This window comes from Hemitrygon akajei, unplaced genomic scaffold (assembly GCF_048418815.1).
Source record: "Hemitrygon akajei unplaced genomic scaffold, sHemAka1.3 Scf000100, whole genome shotgun sequence".
NCBI lineage: Eukaryota > Metazoa > Chordata > Chondrichthyes > Myliobatiformes > Dasyatidae > Hemitrygon > Hemitrygon akajei.
Window position 1 is genome coordinate 1,441,224 of NW_027331986.1, and position 17,614 is coordinate 1,458,837.

Genomic DNA, 17,614 nt, shown 5'->3' on the forward strand with positions numbered 1-17,614 from the left:
ATGAGTTGTTTGCTCTTCGGCAGAAGTAACCAGGTAAGGCAATGTGGAGTGCGGTAGAAACAAAGGGAGCTGGGAATACAGGTCCATAATCTGTTGAAAGTGGCGTCACAGGTAGATAGGGTTATAAAGAAAGCTTCGGGTACATTGGTCTTCATGTCTCAACAAGTTAAGTACAGGAGATGGGATGTCCCACGCTGTATGATGCATTTTTGAGGAAATTTTAGAATGATGTTGCCGGTCTCGAGTTCATGGTTTCTCGAGTTCGAGCTTAAGGTAACGGGAGGTAAGTTCAAGGGGGATATTAGAGGAAGGTTTTTCACTTAGAGAGTGGTTGGTGAGTGGAATGCACTGCCTGAGTCAGTAGAGAAGGCAGATACACTAGTGAAGTTTAAGAGACTACTAGACAGGTATATGGAGGAATTTAAGGTGGGGGGTTATAAGGGAGGCAGGGTTTGAGGGTCGGCACAACATTCTGGGCCGAAGGGCCTGTAATGTGCTGTACTATTCTATGTTCTATGTTTTATGCTCTTCCATTGGTTAACAGTTTCTACTGTCTTGATACTTCCTTCATTTTTCATCCTTGTGCTTTCATTTAATTTCAGTTCCGTGTACTTCTTAACAGAATAGTATATGTTCGTTGGAGTGGCTAATCATGTTTCCGTTGATGAAAATATATCCTGAGAAGTTTTATCTGACTGTTGTGTAAAGTATTTATGTCTTATTCTGTTCATTCTTCTTTCCCAGGTGGAGTTAATGTAAATGGGTTCGAGTGTACATGGAAATTTCTAAAATTCCTCATTTCAGTCCACATTTTCCTTTGTAAGTCTTTTTTCAGATCTGTTTCAGACCGGGATATTATGCGATATATCTGCTATACATGTCAATATGTATTATATTGCTTTTCTAGGCTCAAACTGATAAAACCAGAGGTCCGGACACACTCATTTCTCAATTGCTCAGAACTTTCCGACTATTCTAATGGTGGTTAGTATTGAGCTTTTCTGGAGATTTACTGACATACTGCTGTGTGAGGAGGACGGGGGGATGGAGGAGATGAGCCGTGTGGACAGGGGAGAGAAGATGGTGAGGGAGCTACACACAGTCAAACAGGGGATTGGGAAGTTCCATTCTCTCTGACCCAAACACAGTAAGCAAGGCAGCACAAGGGGAGGGGTCTGAGGGTTCCCATTCTCGCTCCGTTCGCCAGTTCCTCCTGTTCCCGAGCTGCGGTGCGAGTTTCTGCTGCTCTGAATGGAGTCTTTCACGCGTCGCTGTTCCGTCCACATCTCGTCTCCGATTGACACTGATCCTGACACTCACTATCTCTCTCTGTATCTCTCCCTCCATTCGCTGTCTCTCTCCCCCCCCCCTCTCTCTTTAACTATCACACATTTTTAACTCTCTCTCTCTCTCTCTCTCCTCTCTCTCTCTCTCTCTCTCTCTCTCTCTCTCTCTCTCCTCTCTCTCTCTCTCTCTCTCTCTCTCTCTCTCTCTCTCTCTCTCTCTTTTACTCATTTCTCTCTCGGACTTACTCACTCACCCCCTTGGGTTTGCTTTCTGATTTTTTTCTGTCTCTTTCCTGTATTTGTCTGTCTGTCTGACTGTTCCTCTCGTGTTTTTTTTTTATTCTCACTGCTTCTAAATCTTTCTCTATAACAATCCTTCTCACACTTCGCGCACTTCCTCCCGTGGGAGAATCTGTGGTTTGGGATTGAGAGAAAGGGACTGTGGCATTAGGGAGAAAGGGGGCGGGGAAAAGAGAGAGTGAAAGAAAGAGACATTTACTTCCACCACACTTCTCACACTCAACGTCTCCGTTGAGGTGATGGGGGAAGAGAGGGAGACGTCAGAGAGTGAGACGGGAGAGAAAGAGCTCCGGGATAGAGAGTCTGGAGAGGGACTGCGAGTCTGAGGTAGATATACAGGGGTGAGGAGAGTTTGGAGAAGGACCCTGGAGGAAGAAAACACTGCTTAATTACCCCCAGCTTTTATATTTCATTGATTGTATGGTGGTTATAATTTTATGTTGTTTCTTGTGTATGTCTGCAAGAAAATGTCATGTTCGGCCCAACTTTGTCGTCCGAAGGGCCTGTATTGTGCTAGGTTTTCTGTTTCTAAACTGAATTTCAGAGCTGTATACGGTGACAGAGATGTACTTTCATAATAAATTTGCTATTACCTATGAAAGAGACTGTCGGAGAGAGAGAATCTGGAAGGGTGGAGAGAGAGCGAATGGGGAGCCAGGAGTGTGAGACGGGGAGAAAGGCCAGTGAGAGAGAGGGAGAGACCAAGCCTGAAAATAGACAAGGTGGAGAGGGAGAGAAATCGTAGATGAGAGAGCAGCCGGGATGAGGGGGAGATTTGGGATGAGACCGGGGACATAGAGACGGGGAGAAGGGTACATGAGACTGGGTGCCGAGAGTGTAAAAGAGGAAAGGAGCAAGAGCGCGTGAGGGGTAGAGAGAGAGAGATGGGGACAGGGGGAGAAACGAAATAAAGGGTGGTGAGAGGGGCTGGAGGACAGGATGGGGGAGAGAGAGGTGGGGGAAGAGACGGAGAGGGCAAATGGGACAGAAGGGGAAGAGAGAGAGAGAGGCTGAGGGAGTGGGTAATGGACGACGCAGAGGCTCGTCTCGTCTCCTCTCCTCACCTTTTCTTTCTCCCCTCCCCTCCTCAACCTGATCCCTCCCTCTCACACCGCCCCCTGCTAACCAGCCCGCACCGACAGATCGCCTTCATCTTCTCCAGCAAGCCCGCGCCACTCCTGCCTTTGACGGATTCGGGCCGAGCGACCTGAGGCGGGGAGGGAGAAAAATCAAGGTGGTATTTTGGAGATGGGAGGGGGTGGTAACGGCGCCAAGCTCTAACCGGAACTACATTCCTCCCCATGGGTACCCCTCACTGTTCCAGCTCCCTTGTTACGAGTCTTCTTGTCCCAGCCCTGGCATCCTGTCGCTCCTGAAACACTCCGCTCTCTGTTCCCTCGCTCTCCCCTCTATCACCGCCCATCTCACCCTGGCTGGCGGCCATTTTGTGATGTTTACCATTGACAACCGCTCTCCCAGCATCACTCCCCTACTCACCCGGTCACTCCTGACACATCTATCCCCTCTCTGTCCCCTTGTCCGTTCTACTGTCATCCACCACATCCTGCGTGGTGAACATTTTCTGATGGGAAATTTCGCTCCCCCACCCAATCCCTTCCCTTCCCTCCGTCGTTGAGTGAGTCTCTCCCCTTTCTCTCCGTTGTGACACTCTACTCTCCCTCCCATCAGCTCTGACCACGTCCCGACCCCTTGTTCCCCTTTACCCCGAACACACCTCTCTTTCTTGCAGCTTGTTTTATTTGCGAAGGAATTGTCAGCACCCATCCGTCCTCCACTGTAGAAAAAGTCACTCCCCCCAACCTCCCCATCCTGTTCCTCCTCACCCTGTCCAATCAGACCACTCCTTCCCGTCCCATCATTCCCGCTCCCTCCCCGTCCCATCACTCCTCCCTTCCCGTCCCATTATTCTCGCTCCCTTCCTGTCGTTTCACACCTCCTCACCCCGTCTTTCTCTTCTCCATGTCGGGCACCAGTTTGTGACAGGAAGTTCCGCCCCTCCCCTTTCTGTCCCCTACTGAGTCAGTGACTTCGCCACTTACACCGTCTCATCAGTCCACTCCTCGTCCCATCACTCCTCTTCCTCCCATACCCCTCCCCTGCACCCAAAAACCCACATGTATATGCGTATGTGTGGATATCTAAGATATATATATTAGTTTATTCAACATTATTAAAATTAAAACTATATATAGTACGCAAGGCTATGTAAAACACATATTAAAATAGTCAATAACATACTCGATCCCGGGATTGCATCTATGGGCACCGCATGTTCCTTCGCCATAGATTCTGTGTATGTCAGTGGCCATTATAAGTCAGTGTCTCACTCCATCCCTGGCGGCCACATTAACCAAGGATTCGCCCATTTTAAATCAGCGCGTCCCTCCCTCTCTTGTGCTCACTTCTACCAAAGCCGCCAGTTCCTCCCCAGCGGCCATTTCCAGTGAAGCGTCGGCCATTTGAAGTCAACGTGTCCTTCACTCCTTCTCTGTCGCTCACTTTAACCGAGGCGTCGCTCCCTCCTTGGTCCCGTTTCAACCCGGCCGAACGGGGTCTCCTTCAGTCACCACATCTCTGCCTTTTTCTCAACAAAATTAATCCGCACATAACTCCCCACCCCCCACCCGTGGTAATTTTCAGTAAGGACACAATCACTACCCTGTTGGTCATTTTAACTCTGCCAGTCACTCCCACTCTCTTGTCAGTGTGTCACTCCCTCCCTGCCGGCCATGAGAAACAAGGTGACCACGGCCATCTTAATTCCGCCCATCGCCCCCTCCCTGGCGTCCATTTCCACTCAGCCCATCACTTTCTCCCTGGAGACCATTTTCAGTCAACCTTTCACTCCCTCCCTAGTGACCATTCTAAATCCTTCTGTCGTTCCCTCCCTATTCACCATTTTCAATCAGGAGCTCCTGGCAGGACACTCTGTCGACCACCCTCCACTTGATTGCGTAGACTGTTTATCACAAACAATAGAGACCGATCCGACATCCTCATCTCCGGAGATTTGGAGACCGAGGGCACGTTTCTCGGTCTCCAAATCCCAAATTGCGAATTTTCCCAGCCACGGTTCCCGATCTCTGTCTCCACACCGAGAGTTTTACCACGCACGGTGTCGGGTCTCTGCATCGACACCGGGAACATTACCGCACACGTTTCCTGGTGTCTGTATCCTCCTCTCTCCACGACACTCGGAGTGATAACGCTCAATGAATCTCCCGGCGTGGGGACACGGAAACTATAAACCTCTCTCACACGCACTCCCACCCCCGCCATCTTCAGGAAGGCGTGTCGAAGGTCCTTCCGTCCGATCGTATCCACAGTCTCCACCAAAAGTTAGAACCTCATCAATTTTACAAACTCGTCAACATCCTCACGACCCTCGAGTTTCCTGGTAACTAATAAACCATCGGCGTTCTCGTCAAATTCCCTAAACGCAGCCCTGAGTTCTGTCAAGCTCGGAATTCAGGCGTCCCGGCAATTTCCAGGTTAGCAGACCGATAGGAAATGAACTGGAAGGCGTCTCATTGGGAGGCAGATGGACGTAGTGAATGGGAAGGGGTGGGGCCCATTGGGTGAGAATGGAAAGGGGTGGGTCGATTGGAAATGAATGGGAACGGTTGAGTCCTATTGGAAGTGAATATGAAGGTATGGGTCCCATTGGGGGTGAATGGGAAGGGTGAATCGCATTGGGAGTGATCGGAAAGGACTGGGTCCCTTTCAGAGTGAGTGGAAAAGGGTGGGTCCCATTGGGAGTAAATGGGAAGGGATGGGTCCCATTGGGAGTGAATGGGAAGGGCTGGGTCCATTGGGAATGAATGGGAATGGTTGGAGTCCATTGGGAATGAATAGGAATGGTTGGAGTCCATTGGGTGTGAATGGTAAGTGTTGGGGTCCATTGGGAGTGAATGGGAAGGGCTGGGTCCCATTGGGAGTATGGGAAGGGATGGGTCCCATTGGGAGTGAATGGGAAGGGCTGGGTCCATTGGGAATGAATGGAAATGGTTGGAGTCCATTGGGAATGAATGGGAATGGTTGGAGTCCATTGGGTGTGAATGGTAATTGTTGGGGTCCATTGGGAGTGAATGAGAAGGGCTGGGTCCCATTGGGAGTATGGGAAGGGGTGAGGTCCATTGGGATGTCGGGCGATGAGAGCGAATGGATGGGGGTGTGTCCCGTTACGAATGCAGATGGGTGCAGTGAATGGGAAGGGGTGGGGTCTATTGGGAGCGCAGACAGTGATTAGACGATGGGAGTGTATGGGTAGTGGCATGTCCCGTTAGGAATGCGGATGGTGGGAATGAATGAGAAAAGGTGGCCTTTGAGAGCGAGGCCTGTGTGAGTGGATGGGAAGGTACGACATCCTGTTAGGAGTGCGGACGGTGAGAGAGACCGGCAAGGGGTGCGGTCTCGGTTTTGCAACATTATCCTCATCTTCGATCTCATCCTGGGCTACTTCTTAACGGTAGAAGTCAAATATGATTCTCAACCGGAAGTGTGTGATGTGTCGGTATGGAGGGAGCTTCACTCTGTGTCTGACCCCGGGAGTGTGTAATGGGACGGTGTAGGCAGCTTTCCTGCGTGCTAACGCCGGTTTTCTATCCCCATCCCTCTCGCACTGAGGACCTCAGTGGACTCACGACGATTTTAACTGTCTGCAGGGTAGGAGGGGGTCAGTTAGCCAGGAAGGGGGTTGGGTGGAGACGAGATACTGGGCATCCAGACTCTGCCAGTCTGACCTCCCTCAGCCTGGAGCTGAGACGCTGCTGTGTCAGTGTGAGGAGCTCCGACCCACTGTTGCAGTGCACAGGGTGCGGGGGGCAGCAGAAACCTCAAATAAAACTCAAGTCCGGCACCAGGACAGGAAGTTACAGCGGTTTATTGATTTCATCATGACAAATGTAAATTTAACAATGTGTGAGCTGCTGACGTGAGGGAATAAATAAGCTGCTCCCGACTCACTCACAGTCACACACAATTAACTGACCGGCGACAACGAGTGACCGGTTGAATAATCAGTCCCGTTTCTCACCGTCACTCTGCATCGGGGAACCGATGATTATAAAATCACACTTCAGGACCGTGTCCGGGATCGCTGCAGATCCAGGGTCACTGCCGAGGGATTTGTCCATTTAACATCATTATATCGGCCAGGCTGCCGAATGCACCGTCCTCAGCAAAGGGAGCAAAATGATTCTCTCCCGGGATAATCCCACCCCGGGACACCGGTGTCCCAGACTGAGCCCCGGACCCCGGGCTCTTCCTGTCTGGGTATTTCCCCGGGTGGCACGTGGGAGTCCCGAACACGCACTGCGGAAACACGTCACTGCGGGACCGCTCCGAGTGGCACAGCGCGAGACCAGCACCGGTTCCGTTAAAACCGTTGGGAGTACACCGGCGTGCGGCCATTAAAGGAAAGGGCGGGAGTTAAAGGGGAGGGCGGGGAATCGGCCAAATGTCCCCATCCCGCGGGCGGGGATGTTCACACATTCAGATGTTCACATGGTCCACACTCTCAGTCCGGGTCTGACTCCCTGCAGAGATCTCAGTTGCTTCTCCCCGGTCCCACTGAACCGATTCCCCCGCAGCCTGAATCAGATCGGAGAATAAAGATGAAATAAACAGATTACACAACAGTGTCAGTAACAGGGGACCGGGGTTAATGTTTCAACAACTCTCACAGACAAATATCATCAGAAAACCCGCGGATCCGCTGATATTTTATCACATTGAACATTAACACAAACACTCACCAGATCTGCTCCAGTCTCGGGAGGGTCAGTATGAGGCGGCGGAGAGCGGGGACAGATCGGTCTGTCAGCGAGTTCCATCCCAGGCTCAGCACCGTCAGTGATGGGTTTGTACTGAGAGCGGAGACGAGATCCTCGGCACCAGAATCTGTGAGACCGACATCCCTCAGCCTGGAGATGACAGAGAGTGAGGGTGAAGGACACAGAGAGACATGAGACGGTACAAATCCCCAGTGTTTATCAGTAACACAATTACTGATCACATTAATGTTCAGTGTCAGACACCCAGTGACTGTAAACACAATCTCCCACAGTCCGGTACTTACCACAGTTTCTGTATTTTACGCTCCGGGTCCCTCAGAGCCGCAGACACCAGTTTCACTCCTGAATCTCCCAGTTTATTACCACTCAGGTCCAGATCCGTCAGTGATGGGATTGTACTGAGAGTGGAGACGAGATCCTCGACACCAGAATCTGTGAGACCGACATCCCTCAGCCTGGAGATGAGAGAGAGTGAGGGTGAAGGACACAGAGAGACAGGAGACGGTACAAATCCCCAGTGTTTATCAGTAACACAATTACTGATCACATTAATGTTCAGTGTCAGACACCCAGTGACTGTAAACACAATCTCCCACAGTCTGGTACTTACCACAGTTTCTGTATTTTACACTCCGGGTTCCTCAGAGCCGCAGACACCAGTTTCCCTCCTGAATCTCCCAGTTTATTACCACTCAGGTCCAGCTCCGTCAGTGATGGGTTTGTACTGAGAGCGGAGACGAGATCCTCAGCACCAGAATCTGTGAGACCGACATTGTTCAGCCTGGAGATGAGAGAGAGTGAGGGTGAAGGATGCAGAGAGACAGGAGACGGTACAAATCCCCAGTGTTTATCAGTAACACAATTACTGATCACATTAATGTTCAGTATCAGACACCCAGTGACTGTAAACACAATCTCCCACAGTCTGGTACTTACCACAGTTTCTGTATTTTACACTCCGGGTTCCTCAGAGCCGCAGACACCAGTTTCACTCCTGAATCTCCCAGTTCATTACCACTCAGGTTCAGCTCCGTCAGTGATGGGTTTGTACTGAGAGCGGAGGCGAGATCCTCGGCACCAGATTCTGTGAGACCGACATTGTCCAGCCTGGAGATGAGAGAGAGTGAGGTTAAGGACACAGAGAGACAGGAGATGGTACAAATCCCCAGTGTTTATCAGTAACACAATCACTGATTTTTTTTCTTCAGCACGACTGCGCAAGTTGGCCAGTGAGAACAGCGAGAAGAGTTTAAAAGGAAGACAGATTTACAGAGCGAGCGTCAGAGGAGCGGGAGACAGAGTAGGAAGGCTTTGGCTCAACGGGGCTTCGGTGATAAAGGGTCGAGGCGAGGTAGGTTATCTGTTGACAATACAGACAGAGAGTATGTGTGTGAGGCTGGTTTTCTGTGCTCGGTGTCAGATGTGGGAGATACTGGAGACTCCCAGCCTCCTGAACGGCAACATCTGCACCCGGTGTGTCGAGCTGCAGCTCCTGAGGGACCGAGTTAGGGAACTGGAGATGCAGTTCGATGACCTTCGTCTGGTCAGGGAGAGCGAGGAGGTGATAGAGAGGTGTTACAGGCAGGTGGTCACACCGGGGCTAAGGGAAACTGAAGAAGTGGGTGACAGTCAGGAGAAGGAAGGGCAAGAAGCAGATACTAGAGAGTACCCCTGTGACTGTACCCCTTGACAATAAGTTCTCCTGTTCGAGTACTGCCGGACGGGGGTGGCCTATGGGTTGGGGAGCATCAGTGTCAGTGCCTCTGGCACAGTGTCTGGCCCTATGGCTCAGGAGGGCAGGGAAAGGAAGAGGAAGGCAGCAGAGATAGGGGACTATAGTCAGGGGGTCAGGCAGATGATTCTGTGGACGCAGGAAAGAAACTCGGATGCTAGTTTGCCTCATAGGTGCCAAGGTCTGGGATGTTTCTGATCACGTCCAAGATATCCTGCAGTGGGAGGGAGAACAGCCAGAGGTCGTGGTACATATTGGTACCAGTGACATAGGAAAAGGGAAGAGGTCCTGAAAACAGACTACAGGGAGTTAGGAAAGAAGTTGAGAAGCAGGACCTCAGAGGTAGTGATCTTGGAATTACTGCCTGTGCCACGTGACAGTGAGAATAAGATTAGGATGAGGTGGAGGATAAACGCATTGACTGAGGGATTGGAGCAGGAGGCAGGGATTCAGATTTCTGGATCATTAGGACCTCTTTTGGGGCAGGAGTGACCTGTACAAAAATGACGGGTTGCACTTGAATTCCCGGGGGACCAATATCCTGGCAGCAAGATTTGCTAAGGCTATTGGGGAGAGTTTAAACTAGAATTGCTGGGGGGAGGGAACCAAATTGATGTGATGGAGGAGAGGGAGGTTGGCTCACAAATAGAGAGAATTTGGAGACAGTGTGAAAGGGAGGGTACGCGGGTGATAGAGAAGGAGGCACTCAGTCCGATGGTTTGAGATGTGTCTATTTTAATGCAAGGAGTATGATGAATAAACCGGATGAGCTTAGAGCGTGGATCAGCTCTTGGAGCTATGATGTTGTGGCCATTACAGAGACTTGGATGGTGCAGGAGCAGGAATGGCTACTTCAAGTGTCAGGATTTAATTGTTTCAGAAAGGACAGGGAGGGAGGCAAAAGAGGTGGGGACGTGGCACTGTTGATCAGAGATAGTGTCATGGCTACAGAAAAGGAGGACACTACGGCATCTCTGGGTGGAAGTTAGGAACAGGAAGGAGTCAATAACATTACTGGGTGTTTTGTATAGACCACCCAACAGTAACAGGGACATCGAGGAGCAGGTAGGGAGACAGATTCTGGAAAGGAGTTTTAATAACAGGGTTGTTGAGGTGTGAGATTTTAATTTCCCAAATATTGATTGGTATCTCCCTAGAGTGAGGGGTTTAGATGGAGTGGAGTTTGTTAGGTGTGTTCAGGAAGGTTTTCTGACACAATATGTAGATAAGCCTACAAGAGGAGAGGTTGTACTTGATCTGCTATTGGGAAATGAACCTGGTCAGGTGTCAGGTCTCTCAGTGGGAGAGCATTTTGGAGATAGTGATCACAATTTTGTCTCTTTTACCACACCTTTAGAGAGGTATGGGTCAGTTAAGTTAGGGAAACCTTTAATTGGAGTAAGGGGAACTATGGGGCTATCAGGTTGGAACTTGTAAGCATGAATTGGAAACAGATGTTGTCAGAGAATAGTACCGAAGCAATGTAGAAAATGTCCAAGGGATATTTACATGGGGTTCTGAGAAGGTGCGTTCCAATGAGACATGGAAAGGATGGTAGGGGACAAGATCTGTGATGTACAAAGGCTGTTGTAAATCTAGTCAAGAAGAAAAGAAGAGCTTACAAAAGGTTCAAAAACGAGGTAGTGATATGAATCTGGAAGATTATAAGGCTAGCAGGAAGGAGCTTAAGAATGAAATCAGGAGAGCTAGAAGGGGCCATGAGAAGGCCTTGGCGGACAGGATTAAGGAAAACCCTAAAGCATTCTGCAAGTATGTGAAGAGCAAGAGGATAAGACATGACAGAATAGGACGAATCAAGTGTGACAATGGAAAAGAGCGTATTGAACTGGAGGAAATAGCGGAGATATTTAATGAACTATTTCCTTCAGTATTCATGACGGAAAAGGATCTTGGCAATTGTAGGGATGACTTGCAGTGGACTGAAAAGCTTGAGAATGTAGATATTAAGAAATATGTGGTGGAGCTTTTGGAAAGCATCAAGTTGGATAAGTCACCGCGACCGGAAAAGGTGTACACCAGGCGACTGTTGGAAGCGAGGGAAGAGATTGCTGAGCCTCTGGCGATGATCTTTGCATCATCAATGAGGACATGAGAGTTTCCGGAGGATTGGAGGGTTGCGAATCTCGTTCACTTATTCAAGAAAGGGAGTAGGGTTAGCCCAGGAAATTATAGACCAGTGAGTCTTACTTCAGTGGTTGGTAAGTTGATGGAGAAGATCCTGAGAGGTAGGATTTATGAACATCTGGAGAGGCAAAATATGATTAGGAATAGTCAGCATGGCTTTGTCAAAGGCAAGTCGTGCCTTATGAGTCTGAATGATTTTGTTGAGGATGTGACTAAACACATTGATGAAGGAAGGAAGAAGATGCAGTGTATATTGATTTCAGCAAGGCATTTGATAAGGTACACCATGCAAGACTTATTGAGAATGTAAGGAGGCATGGGATCCAAGGGGACATTGCTTTGTGGATCCAGAACTGGCTTGCCCACAGAAGGCAAAGAGTGGTTGTAGACGGGTCATATTCTGCATGGAGGCCGGTGACCAGTGGAGTGCCTCAGGGATCTGTTCTGGGACCCTTACTCTTTGTGATTTTTATAAATGACCTGGATGAGGAAGTGGAGGGTAGGGTTAGTAAATATGATGATGACACAAAGCTTGGGGGTGTTGTGGATAGTGTGGAGGGATGTCAGAGTTTACAATGGGACATTGATAGGATGCAAAACTGGGCTGAGAAGTGGCAGATGGAGCTCAACCCAAATAAGTGTGAAGTGGTTTACTTTGGTAGGTCAAATATGATGGCAGAATATAGTATTAATGGTAAGACTCTTAGCAGTGTGGAGGATCAGAGGGATCTTGGGGTCCGAGTACATAGGACACTCAAAGATGCTATGCAGATTGACTCTCTAGTTAAAAGGGCATACAGTGTATTGGCCTTCATCAGTCATGGGATTGAGTTTAAGAATCGAGAGGTAATGTTTAACAGTTGAGAGATTATGAGGGGGGATAGATCGAGTTGACGTGGATAGACTTTTTCCATTGAGAGTAGGGGAGATTCAAACAAAAGGACATGATTTGAGAGGTAGGGGGCAAAAGTTTAAGGGTAACACGAGGGGGAATTTCTTTACTCAGAGAGTGGTAGCTGTGTCGAGCGAGCTTCCAGTAGAAGTGGTAGAGGCAGGTTCGGTATTGTCATTTAAAGTAAAATTGGATAGGTATATGGACAGGAAAGGAAAGGAGGATTATGGGCTGAGTGCCGGTCAGTGGGACTAGGTGAGAGTAAGCGTTTGGCACAGACTAGAAGGGCCGAGATTGCCTGTTTCCGTGCTGTAATTGTTATATGGTTATATGTTGCAGCTATACAGGACCCTGGTCAGACCCCACTTGGAGTATTGTGCTCATTTCTGTTTGTCTCACTATAGGAAGGACATCGGAACCATAGAAAGGGTGCAGAGGAGATTTACAAGGATGTTGCCTGGATTGCGGTGCATGCCTTATGAAAATTGGTTGAGTGAACTCGGCCTTTTCTCTTGGAGTGACGGAGGATGAGAGGTGAATTGGTAGAGATGTACATGATAATGAGAGGCATTGATCATGTAGATATTCAGAGGCTTTTCCCCAGGGCTGAACTGGCTAGCATGAGAGGGCATAGTTTTAAGGTGCTAGGAGGTAGGTACAGAGGAGAGGTCAGGGGTAAGTTTTTTTACACAGAGAGTGGTGAGTGCGTCGGATCTTTAAACTCCAGGAAGGCTACATGGAGCTTAGAAACATGGAGGGCTATGGGTAAAACCGAGGTAATACTAAAGTAGAAACATGTTCGGCACAGCGTTGTGGGCCGAAGGGCCTGTATTGTTCTGTAGGTTTTCTATGTTTCTTTGTTTCTACTGATCAAATTAATGTTCAGTGTCAGACACCCAGTGACTGTAAACACAATCTCCCACTGTCTGGTACTTACCACAGTTTCTGTATTTTACACTCCGGGTTCCTCAGAACCGCAGACACCAGTTTCATTCCTGAATCTCCCAGGTCATTCTCCTCAAGTCTAAACACAAACAGACAGATTGATGAACAAAGTGATTCAAACCGTGGGTCTGGGGGAATTTCTCTCACTTGGATATTTCAGGAAACATTAAACCCTTCAGTAAATCACTGATCGGAGTTCCCATCACTATCAATGTCCCTCACTGACCAGCTCCAGCATATTCACCAAATGTCGGTAATTTAGTCTGTCGGTGTGACCCTGTAAACTCCACATATTCTCTCTCATTTCCAGATGGCTGAAGAAAATGTTCCTGACCGAAATGCAGAAATGTCATTGGGACACAGTGAAATAGACCCACCCGAGCTAAAGGGATGGGGAAGAGAGATCCCACAAGAAGAGTAGGGGATGGGAACAGAGGCCCCACACGAGAAAGGGTGATGGTGAATAGAGATCCCATAGGATGAAGGGGGATGGGGAAGAGAGATACCATAGGAGGAAGGGAGATGGTGAAGAGAGATCCCACAGGAGGAAGGGGGAGGGGGAAGAGAGATCCCACAGGAGTTCGGATGGACGAGAGATCTGAAAGTAGGAAGGGGGATGGGGAAGAGAGATACCACGGGAGGAAGGGGGATGTGGTAGAGAGATCCCACAGGTGGAAGGGGGAAGGGGAAGTGATAGATCCCTGAAGAGGAAGGAAGATGTGGAAGGGAGACCCACAAGAAGGGTGGGGTATGACAACAGAAGCCCCACAGAAGAAAGGTGGATGGGGAATAGAGATCCCACAGGAGGAAGGGGGATGGGGAAGTGAGATCCCACAGGAGGAAGGGGGATGGGGAAGAGAGATCCCACAGGAGGAGGGGGGATGGGGAAGTGAGATCCCACAGGAGGAAGGGGGAAGGGGAAGGGAGATCCCACAGGTGGAAGGGGGACGGGGAAGGGACATCCCACAGGAGGAAGGGGGACGGGGAAGGGACATCGCACAGGAGGAAGGGGGAAGGGGAAGGGAGATCCCACAGGTGGATTGCTCCCCGTGCTATGTGCTAGTGAGGCTAGAAATAGGAAGATAATGCAGCTAAATACGTGGCTGAGGGGATGGTGCATGAGGGAGGGTTCATGTTTCTGGACAATTCGGCTTTCTTCCAGGAGAGGTGCGACCAGACCGAATTGGACAGTTTGCACCTGAACTGGAGGGGACTAACATCCTTGTCGGTAGGTTAGCAAGTTCTGCTCCGGGGGTTTTAAACCAGATTGTAGGCGGAGGGTGCAGTGTGTTAGAGCTGATAGTGATGTGGAGGAGGATACGGGTCATGTGAGGACTGCTTGTATAGACAGATATCAAAGGTTTGTACGTGATAGAAATGTTCTCAGGTACATCTATTTCCATACGAGGAGTATTGTAGGTAAGGCAGATGAGTTTAGGTCGTGGATTGGCACATGATGATATCGACATCATTGCTATTAGTAAGACTTGGTTGCAGGAGTGGCAGGACTAATAACTATATAAACATATAACAATTACAGCACGGAAACAGGCCATTTCGGCCCATCTAGTCCGTGCCGTATGCTTACACTCACCTAGTCCCACTGACCTGTACTCAGCCCATAACCCTCCATTCCTTTCCTGTCCATATACCTATCCAATTTTACTTTAAATGACAATACCGAACCTGCCTCTACCACTTCTACTGGAAGCTCGCTCCACACAGCGACCACTCTCTGAGTAAAGAAATTACCCGTCATATTACTACCCTTAAACGTTTGCCCCCTAACTCTCAACTGATGTCCTCTTGTTTGAATCTCCACTATTCTCAATGGAAAAAGCCTATCCAGGTCAACTCTATCTATCCCCCTCATAAGTTTAAATACCTCTATCGTCCCCCCTCAACCTTCTATGCTCCAAAGAATAAAGACCTAACTTGTTCAATCTTTCTGTGTAACTTAGGTGCTGAAACCCAGGTAACATTCTAGTAAATCTTCCCTGTACTCTCTCTATTTTATTGACATCTTTCCTATAATTCGGTGACCAGAACTGTACACAATACTCCAAATTTGGCCTTACCAATGCCTTGTACAATTTTAACATTACATCCCAACTCCTATACTCAATGCTCTGATTTATAAAGGCCAACATACCAAAAGCTTTCTTCACCACCCTATCCACATGAGATTCCACCTTCAGGGAACTATGCACCATTATTCCTAGATCACCCTGTTCTACTGCATTCTTCAATGCCCTACAATTTACCATGTATGTCCTGTTTGGATTATTCCTACTAAAATGCAGTACCTCACACTTATCAGCATTAAACTCCATCTGCCATCGTTCAGCCCACTCCTCTAACTGTTCTAAATCTCTCTGCAAACTTTTAAAACCTACTTCATTATCCACAACGCCACCTACCTTAGTATCATCTGCATACTTACCAATCCAATTTACCACCCCATCATCCAGATCATTAATGTATATGACAAACAACATTAGACCCAGTACAGATCCCTGAGGCCCACCACTAGTCACCGGCCTCCAACCTGACAGTTATCCACCACTACTCTCTGGCATCTCCCATCCAGACACTGTTGAATCCATTTTACTGCTTCAGTATTAATACCTAATGATCAAATCTTCCTAATTAACCTTCTGTACGGAACCTTGTCAAGGGCCCTAAAGAAGTCCATCTAGACAACATCCACTGCTTTACCCTCGTCAACTTTACTTGTAACCTCTTCAAAAAATTCAATAAGGTATGTCAAACATGACCTTTCACGCACAAATCCATGATGACTGTTCCTAATCAGACCCTGTCTATCCAGATAATTATATATACCATCTCTAAGAATACCTTCCATTAATTTACCCACCACTGACGTCAAACTGGCAGGCCTATAATTGCTAGGTTTACTCTTAGAACCCTTTTTAAACAATGGAACCACATGAGCAATACGCCAATCCTTCGGCACCATCCCTGTTTCTAATAACATTTGAAATATTTCTGTCAGAGCCCCTGCTATTTCTACACTAACGTCAGGATCCGGAGATTTATCCACTTTTATATTCCTTAAAAGCGCCAGCTTCATGTTCCGGCATTCCGTTGTTTCAGACGTGATGGGGGTGAAGGATGAAAGGGGGAGAAGTGGCATTACTAGTCAGGGAGAATATCACAGCTGTGCGTAGACGGAACAGCCCGGAGGGCTCGTCTATAGAGGCCATATGGGTGGAGCTGAGGAACGGGGAAAGTGTGAGCACACGAATAGGGTTGTATTATAGGCAGAAAGAATTGGAGGAGCAAATCTGTAGAGAGTTAGCAGACCGATGTAAGAAACAGAAAGTTGTAATCGTAGAGGATTTTAAATTTCCACATATTGACGGGGACTCCCACTCTGAGAAAGGGTTAGACGGCGTGGAGTTTGTTAAATGTGTTCAGGAAAGTTTTCTAAATCAATATATTGAGGTACCAACGAGAGAGGATGCAGTACCTGATCCCCTATTAGGGAACCAGACAGGTCAGGTGACAGAAGTATATGTAAGCAAACATTTTGGGTCCAGTGACCATAAAGTCATTAGTTTCAAGATAATTATGGATAAGGATAGGACTGGTCCACCAGTTAAGGTTCTGAATTGGAGAAGGACCAATTTTGTGGAAATGAGAGAGGATCTGGGAAAAGTGGATTGGGATAAGTTGTTTTCTGGCAAGGATGTGTTCAGTAAGTGGAACGCCTTCAAGGGTGAAATTTTGAGAGTGCAGAGTTTGCATGTTCCTGCCAGGATTAAAGGCAAAGTTAACAGGCATAGGGAACCTTAGTTTTCAAGGGATATAGGTGATCTGGTTAAGTAGGTGTTTAGCAGGTATAGGCAACAAGGAACAAATGAGATACTTGAAGAGTATAGAAAATGTAAGGGAGTACTAACGAAGGAAATCAGGAAGGCAAAAAGGAGACATGAGGTTGCTTTGGCAGATAATATGAAGGTAAACCCAAAGGGTTCCTACAAGTATATTGAGAGTAAAAGGATAGTAAAGGACAAAATTGGTCGCCTAGAAGATCAGAGTGGTCGTCTATGTGTGGAGCCTCACGAGATGGGGGAGATCTTAAACAGGTTTTTTGCGTCAGTGTTTACACAGGAAACTGGCATAGCGGATATGGAATTAAGGCAAACAAACAATTGTGTCATGGAACATATAGAGATTAAAGAGGAGGAGCTGCTTGCTGCCTTACAGTGAATAAAGGTAGATAAATCCCCCGGGCCTGACATGATATTTCCTCGGACCTTGAGAGAGACTAGTGTAGAAATTGCAGGGGCCCTGGCAGAAATATTTAAAATGTCCTCAGCCACGGGTGCGGTGCCGGAGGATTGGAGGGTAGTTCATGTAGTTCCGTTGTTTGAAAAAGGCTCCAAAAGTACACCAGGTAATTACAGGCCAGTAAGCCTGACATCAGTAGTAGGTAAGTTATCAGAAGGTGTTCTGAGAGATCGGATATACA

General features: G+C 48.2%; 2 protein-coding genes across 5 annotated transcripts in view; one reads left to right on the forward strand and one right to left on the reverse strand.

Annotated features, from left to right (window-relative positions):
* LOC140723084 (NACHT, LRR and PYD domains-containing protein 3-like) overlaps positions 1-17,614 on the forward strand; it is a 767,011-nt gene that overhangs the window by 168,849 nt on the left and 580,548 nt on the right. The window lies entirely within an intron of this gene.
* The window catches only part of LOC140723112 (NACHT, LRR and PYD domains-containing protein 3-like), a 55,055-nt gene continuing 43,914 nt past the window's right edge, over positions 6,474-17,614 (reverse strand). For all 4 annotated transcript variants that reach the window (XM_073037742.1, XM_073037739.1, XM_073037740.1 and 1 more), the window contains 6 exons: positions 13,109-13,195; positions 8,339-8,509; positions 8,013-8,183; positions 7,687-7,857; positions 7,364-7,531; positions 6,474-7,199 (listed from right to left, as the gene is read on the reverse strand). In XM_073037742.1, coding sequence (XP_072893843.1) covers positions 7,109-7,199; positions 7,364-7,531; positions 7,687-7,857; positions 8,013-8,183; positions 8,339-8,509; positions 13,109-13,195 — 859 coding nt within the window. In that variant the 3' untranslated portion in view covers positions 6,474-7,108. The remainder of the gene's footprint in view (positions 7,200-7,363; positions 7,532-7,686; positions 7,858-8,012; positions 8,184-8,338; positions 8,510-13,108; positions 13,196-17,614) is intronic.